The 7,089-nt window shown below is 42.4% G+C and overlaps 1 protein-coding gene across 1 annotated transcript; it reads left to right on the top strand.

Moving 5' to 3' along the window:
* Positions 1–1,797: 1,797 nt before the first annotated feature.
* TMEM18 (transmembrane protein 18) lies at positions 1,798–6,557 on the top strand. The gene is made up of 5 exons (XM_064710127.1): positions 1,798–2,276; positions 2,473–2,593; positions 3,205–3,259; positions 4,126–4,219; positions 4,312–6,557. The coding sequence occupies exons 1-5, from the start codon at positions 2,229–2,231 to the stop codon at positions 4,399–4,401; spliced, it is 408 nt and encodes a 135-aa protein (XP_064566197.1). The 5' UTR covers positions 1,798–2,228; the 3' UTR covers positions 4,402–6,557.
* The last annotated feature ends 532 nt before the right edge of the window (positions 6,558–7,089 follow it).

The following is a 7,089-nucleotide window of genomic DNA, read 5'->3' as shown; positions in this document are numbered from 1 at the left end:
ACAGTGGCTGACAGTAACAGCTACATGAATTTTTAATTCAGCATGTTGTAGCCATAGTAAGGCAATAATTTTTTATCCACCCACTTTGCGTGACAGATTCACCCCTGACCAGCATATTCCACTCATATAGTTAATGACTGCATCCTGCATTCACTGAAGCCCTTCAGCTATTGCAGACAGTTTCTGAAGTCAACTACTGAGCAATTACACAAAACTCATTCTTCATTTACAAAACACAAAAATGTATTATTAGCCATAAGACTGTCCAAACAAGTCATGGAATGGGTCAGGCTGGAAGGGACCACAATGGACCACAATCTGGTCCAATCCCCCGCTCAGGGTAATCCTACAGCACACTGCACAGGATTGTGTCCAGATGGTTCTCTAATATCCCCAGGGATGGAGACTCCAAAGCTTCTCTGGGCAATCTGTTCCAGTGCCTGGTTACCCACACAGTAAAGAAGTTCTTCCTCATCTTCAGCTGGAACTTCCTGTGCATCAGTTTCTGCCCATTGCCTCTTGTCCTATTGCTGGGCACCACCAGGAAGAGCCTGGTCCATCCTTCTGACACCCTCCCTTCAGATACTGACAGACATTGATGAGGTCCCCTCTCAGTCACCTCTTCTGGAGGCTGAACAGGCCCGGCTCCCTCAGCCTTTCCTCATAAAAGAGAAGTTCCCGTCCCTTAATCATCTTTGTAGCCCCCCATGGGACCCATTCCACATCTCTCTTGTCGTGAGGAGCCCAGAACTGGACACAGCACTCCAGATGTGCCTCCCCAGGGCTGAGCAGAAGGACAGGATCACCTCCTGTGATCTGCTGGCAATGCTCTTCCCAGTGCACCCCAGGATACCTTTGGCCTTTTTGGCCACAAGGACATACCGCTGGTTCATGAGCAGCTTGTTGGCCACCAGGACCCCCAGGTCCTTCTCCACAGAGATGCTTCCCAGCAGATCAGACCCCAGCCCATGCAGCTCCATGTTACTGCAGTCTTGTTTCCCAATCTACAAAGTGGGATAAAAATACCTTTTTTCCCCCTAGTCTTAATTTTAAGACACTAATGGTAATTACCACCTTTCAATGACCTTACTTAATTGTACAACACTTCAAGTGAAATCCTTGATTAGCCTCCAGATACTATTTTTGTTGAGAAAAAGACTAACAAAAGCGAAAAAGACTAACAAAAAGCGAAAAAACTAAAAATGAAAAAATCTTCAGTTTCAGGTATCACATATTAAATTGCAGAAGTTTGACAGTGAAGAGAGACCAGGTCACACTGATGACCCAGTACCATATCTGGCTATATGGTAAACTAAATTAAAAGACCATCTGAAATACTTACTTATACATGCAATTCAAAACATTTGGAAAAAAAAAAAAAAGCTTCACATCTGATAAGCTAAAATGTCAGAAAAAAAAATCAATGAAAGCAGAATGTAGAGATATATACTAAAACAATGTTTGTTCAACAGATGTAATTCTTTAAATTAGATTTGGCTTTGTTAGGAATCTGAATTTGAAATGCTCTTTAAGTGGTAAGTCTTAAGAATAGTTGGTTCTTCCAGACCTAGGTGCGTTTAGATCCGTTTAGCAAATGGAATTATAAATTAGAAGTTTAACCTGCCTCTTGTTCCCTTTTCATTGTAATATTTTAAATTTATTTCAACTTCCAAAGTTAAAAAATGTGTCCTTGAGCTCTGCTGTAGCGGCGGTACCAGGAGGGGGCCCCGCTGCCACTCGAGGTGGGCGGGGGTCACGGTGGGCTTTACTTGGGAGAGAAAAAGTGGTTTTCATTTGAATTAAGTTCCTGCCTGCAGAGTTCAGCTGTGTTTATGTTTAAAGAACTCCCAGCTCGGCTTAAACCTCTTTATTCCTTGCACTTCCATGGCTAAAGCCAACCCTGGGTGTTGCTGACAGGAGACCAAAGCTAACACCAGTTCTGGGCCACGGACCCAGAGCGCCGAGCCCAGCGGGACCCACAGAGCGGACGGGGACAGTGGCGGCCGCCCCACGCCAACCGCTCAACACGCGACCCGAGCACCCTCAGGAGAAGGAGCCCCGGGGTGTGCGGAGCCACCTCAGCTGGGGCTCCGAACCGCGGGACCATTGCCGCTCCCCTCGCCTCGGGGAAGGCGGAGCCGCATCGAGCACCGCTGCCCCCTTCCGCCGTCGCCGGCAGGGGAAGCGGCGGCCGCCCGAGTCTCGCGAGAACCGGCGCTGCCGCCGCCATGGAGCCGCCGGTGCGCGGCCCGCCGGGGCTGTCGGCCGTGCTGGCGGTGAGGGGAGCGGGGCCGCCCGGGGGAGCGGGGCTGTCCGGCGGGGAGGGGGGAGGCCTTTGCTGGGGGCGCGCTCCTTGCCGAGCCTGGTACGGAAGGCTGCGGGGCGCGGTCCGTGAGCGACGCCGGCCGTTCTCGGTCGCTGTGGCCGCCCGTTGTCCCGCCGCTGCCTGACCCGCTTTCCCTGTGCCCACAGAGCACGGACTGGTCCGAGCCCTGGCTGCTGGGGCTGGCCGCCTTCCACCTGCTCTGCTTTCTGCTCACCTGCGCGTCCCTGCAGCACCGCCGGGTGCAGGTCGGCCATTTCCTCTGCATGGGTGAGTGCCCGTGCGCTGCCACAGCAGTGCCTGCAAGCTCGTATTTCCCCGCCAGCAGTGCGTGTGTCTGTCGATGATAATCTGCTATGACCTAAAAAGATGTATTGCTTTTATTTCCAAGAGAATGTATGAAGTAGTGACTTAAAGCTCTGGCCTTGGTGAGGAAGTGGGATGAGCAAGGTTACTGCGTGGTCACTGCCGTGTGTATCACAGCTTCCCGATGAAGTGTTTTGTGCTGGAAAAGCACAAAAGAAATCGAATGAGAGCCAGCAGTTGCTTTGTACTCTGCCTTGTTTTGATGGTGCAGTTCGGTGAATACTGTCAGCTTTAGTTTCTGGAGCAAGTTCACTATGTGCCCTGCTGCCAGCCGTGATAATGGCAAGAGGAAGAGCAAGACTGGTTTGCACATTGCAGTAACAACTTTGTTATCCCAGGGTTTATCAGCCTGAGAGTCCGCAGGGACCTTGCCTAGCCAAAGCACTCATGGCTGACTGGCAGAGAACACATACCAGCTTTGGTTTAAGACTACATGGATTTGGATTAGATCATGTGTTAATGAGCAATTTATTTTTAAAGAAATACCAAGTCTAATTTTTTTCTTTTATTTATAGTGGGCTTAGTGTACTGTGCTGAATATATCAATGAATTAGCAGCCATGAATTGGAGGTAAATGTTTTCACTTTCATTTTTTGAATAAAACTATACATAACATAGTTATCACATACTTTTAAGAAATAATAATGATAGCATGCATTTATTGTACTGCTTAAAATCTGTTTATATGGATGCTTCTAAACTAACTCATCAAAGAACTGAGAGAAAAGCAGAGTGCTGTGGGTAAGGGGAAAAAAATGTGAACTATTGTGGATTTTTTGGGGTTTTTTTGGTGGGTTTTGTTTCTTTGTTTGGAGGGGATTTGGTATTCATGTTTAATAGTTGAAGAATCACTTCCCAAAAATACAACTGCTGCTTCATATACTTACTTCTATGTATTACAAACATTAACATTTGCCTGTTTTACTAAATGTGTATACCAGAATTAAACTGATGATTTATTTGATATTTTGAGCATTGACTTAGTCTTTCCCTGATATCACTGAAAGTTGCATGTTTAACACCACTTTATGCTGGCATCTAATTGTAGTCATGCTTCAGGCGTACATGACCTAATTACAGCTTTTCTACATTTATTATTTTTGTCATATTTTCTGATACAAGTAAGCAAAATACCTAAAGTCATTTCAGTTGCTTCAGAATAAGCATGATTTGTGATGCACTCTTGTAGTCAGTCATGTTAGTTAGCTTTTACACAGTAAAACTGTAAAGAAGAGAAAGACTGATATTAATATTTATAACTGAAGAAGTATCAACTGCCTCTTTTCTTCTGACTTAATGCAGTAGAATGCTGGCCTGTGCTTGGTGATCCCAAGATGTGGGATGATGTGTCCCTGTAGAATAGTTGCTGGGAAAGTTGAATGTGTGAACTACACTAAATAAAACTTTGTCTTTCATTTTCTTTTTATTTCTTTCAGGCTCTTTTCTAAATACCAATACTTTGATTCAAGAGGAATGTTCATTTCACTTGTATTTTCAGCACCACTGCTGGTGAATACTATTATAATTGTGGTATGTATATGTTCATTGATATAGATGCTTTCAGTAAATGAGTAAGTAAAGCATATCAATTAGTTGAATTTAATAATTTACTTGCTTTTCAGGTCTCCTGGGTTTACAGAACTTTGAATGTAATGACTGAACTAAAGATGCTACAGCAGAGAAGGAAAGTAGAAAAAGAGAAAAAGAAGTGAAAGTGCCAAACTTTTTCTTTCTTCGGTTGCAATAATGCCCGTCTGGATAATCAGTCCTTCTGTAAGGGTATGCAGGAACAGAAATATTTTTGTGTCTGGTGTCAAAGGGACTTTGTGATTGTGGCTGTGGGCATTGAGGTGAAAGCAGGTATCTACAGTACATTTGAATTGGCTGTGAAATTATGAAATCAGTCTTAACAAGTCCTTGTGCCCTTCAGTGTACGATTGTTTTCCTCCATGACCAAGGCTGTTAGTATTGATGAGACACAATCTTCCAGTTTCCATTTGCCTATTTTTTTACTATGTCTTTATTCTGTGCTTATCAAGTGTCAGTTATTCTGCTGCTTAAGCCAATTGGAGCTGTGTTGTGAATTACAGTAAATGAGAGATTTTATTCAGAATAACTCAGGAATCCATGCTTCTGTGAAGCACTTCACTTCTTTATAAATCAAGTTTCATACTTCCTGTGTGTACTGTGTGCCAGTGGCATTTTATAAATAAAACTATCCACTTACTGTATCTTAAATTGAGTTGATTTGTATTCATTTTTAATCAGACTTTTTCCTTCTTTTTGTCTTGTTAAAATTCCCAGTTTGGCAAATTTTCCAAGTTTAATTTGTGTAAATAATTAAAAATTATCTCTGCATTTCTTTCTATTTATACTTCATGTTTTTAAGGCTTCTAGATAAATACATTTTTTAAAACTGAATGAAAATTTGATTGTTTTATGCTTCTTTATAGAACAGGAAGACAGGGAAGAAACGTAGTAATGTTATGCGCAATTTGTTCCCTTTTTAATGCTTTTTAAAAATTAATAACTGAAAATTACAAATAGGTAAAAATTAAGAAGACTTTAGTTTTGCTTCAAGTAGCCTGTTTTTATTATTCAATACTAATAATTGAATTAGGTTGATGAATAAGGTTGAATTGAATAATGTTAATTGAATAATTAAGGTTGAATTGAATAAGGTTAATTGGAGAAGGGGTGTGGACACAGTGGAGATTGTCCATATTTAGTAAAAGTTGTATCTTTGTGTGGAGATGTCCAAATATTTTCTGTCCAAAATAGCTGTCATTTAAGACATGAAAGGTGATCTACAAAACTGATCTTATACTAATGTGAAAAACATTTGGGTACAGAATTGCAGAACACTAGTAAGTTTATAAGCCAAGGAAGTATTTATGGAACTGATTTTAATTACTTGAATTAAAGTAATTTACAAGAGTGGAGATGGGGACTTGACGAAGAGAGCAGGTGCATGTTATGCACAGTTTGCAAGTCTAAATAGGGACAAAGTGAACCTCTGCTGAAAGGGCAGTGAAGTGTTAGTGTTGGATCCATTTCTTTACATTTCCCATACCTCTTTGGCATTCCTTTACCCACTCTGCTCCATCCAGCCACAGCTGCTGGCAGCTAGGCTATTTTATAATAGCAAACTTAATAGATGCAGGTTTGTGGTCATGAGTTCTGACCGTTCTCCTGCGACTCTTGATGCAGTTTTGGGTGGTGTCAACTGTATGGAGAAATCTCGAGTGCTCTGGTAGATATTGTGTGCTTTTTGGGAAGGAGTGAAAGGAGTCTGTCCAAATGCCTGCCAGGTGGGCTGTGGCAGCTGTCACCAGGACCAAGGAACCAGGACCTTTTTGATTTCATATACACAGGATGTTGTCCTGCCAGGCTGGTTTATAAAAATTCAGCCTTGCTCCTGCAGTTTGCTGGGGAGACGTGCAGTTTTCACACATGGCCTTAATGATGACCACTCAAATGATGTGCTCCTGACTTTCCCGGTGATAACTGTTCTGCAACAAATCAGTGCACAATTGTTTTAGTATCACACACTTGAAGCTGTAATACTTCATATGCAGATAACACCTGTTATCAAGTAACCTTCATTTCACAGTGTGAAGTGGATGAATTTGATTCACAGTAAGTGAGGAGGTTCAGAGCAGCTGAGCAACAAGTCTTGCAGTGGAAAAAAACACTGTGCCTTATTTAGTACATCCAAGGCTAATTTTCTCTAAATAGTTTGCTATTTTGCCTATCTTTTGTGTAATGTTGGTAAAAAGATGGATAATACTTGGTTTCAAAAGCATGATGGCATTTTTTTTGTGTTCTAGAAGTATTGCTTTATGAAAGCATAAACAACTCCAAATTCAAAAATTGTATCAGTATTTTTTTGAAGGATGAGTATCTCAAAATTGTGAGTTTAAAACCTTCCCTGACTCCTGGAACTACAATAAAAAACAGGCGAGATAAATTTTCACAAACACAAAAATGTGGTTTCCGTATACCACAAAAACACATGGGTTGAAGGTGACCCTGAAGATCATCTAGTTCTGACCTACTGGCCATGGTCAGAATTCCACCCACTAGACTGGGTGGCCAAAGATCCAGTCCTGCCTGGCCTTGAACACTGCCAGATTGCAGCATCCACAGCTTCTCTGGGCAACCAGGGCCTCGCCATTTTGTGAGGTAGACTTTCCTCCTAACAGCTAATCTAAACCTGTCCTCTTCTAGTTGAAAGCTGATCTCCTTTGTTCTATCACTACATGTCCTCGTAGAAAGCCGTTCCTCCTCTTTTTTGTAAATACCCTTTAAATACTGAAAAGCTGCAAGCAGGTCCCCTTGGAGTTTTCTCCAGGCTGAACATCTCTAGATGACACTCCTTCCTTCTTTGTGTCACCTGC

The sequence above is a fragment of the Zonotrichia leucophrys genome, chromosome 3 (assembly GCF_028769735.1).
Source record: "Zonotrichia leucophrys gambelii isolate GWCS_2022_RI chromosome 3, RI_Zleu_2.0, whole genome shotgun sequence".
Taxonomy (NCBI): Eukaryota; Metazoa; Chordata; class Aves; order Passeriformes; family Passerellidae; genus Zonotrichia; species Zonotrichia leucophrys.
Note: the sequence above shows the minus strand (reverse complement) of the source record. Positions and strands in the feature narration are given on the sequence as shown.

Coding starts and splice junctions, on each gene's coding strand:
- TMEM18 (XM_064710127.1), top strand. CDS start 2,229: ATGGAGCCGCCGGTGCGCGGCCCGCCGGGGCTGTCGGCCGTGCTGGCG. Junction 2,277..2,472: donor GGCTGTCGGCCGTGCTGGCG/GTGAGGGGAGCG, acceptor CTGTGCCCACAG/AGCACGGACTGGTCCGAGCC. Junction 3,260..4,125: donor TTAGCAGCCATGAATTGGAG/GTAAATGTTTTC, acceptor TATTTCTTTCAG/GCTCTTTTCTAAATACCAAT.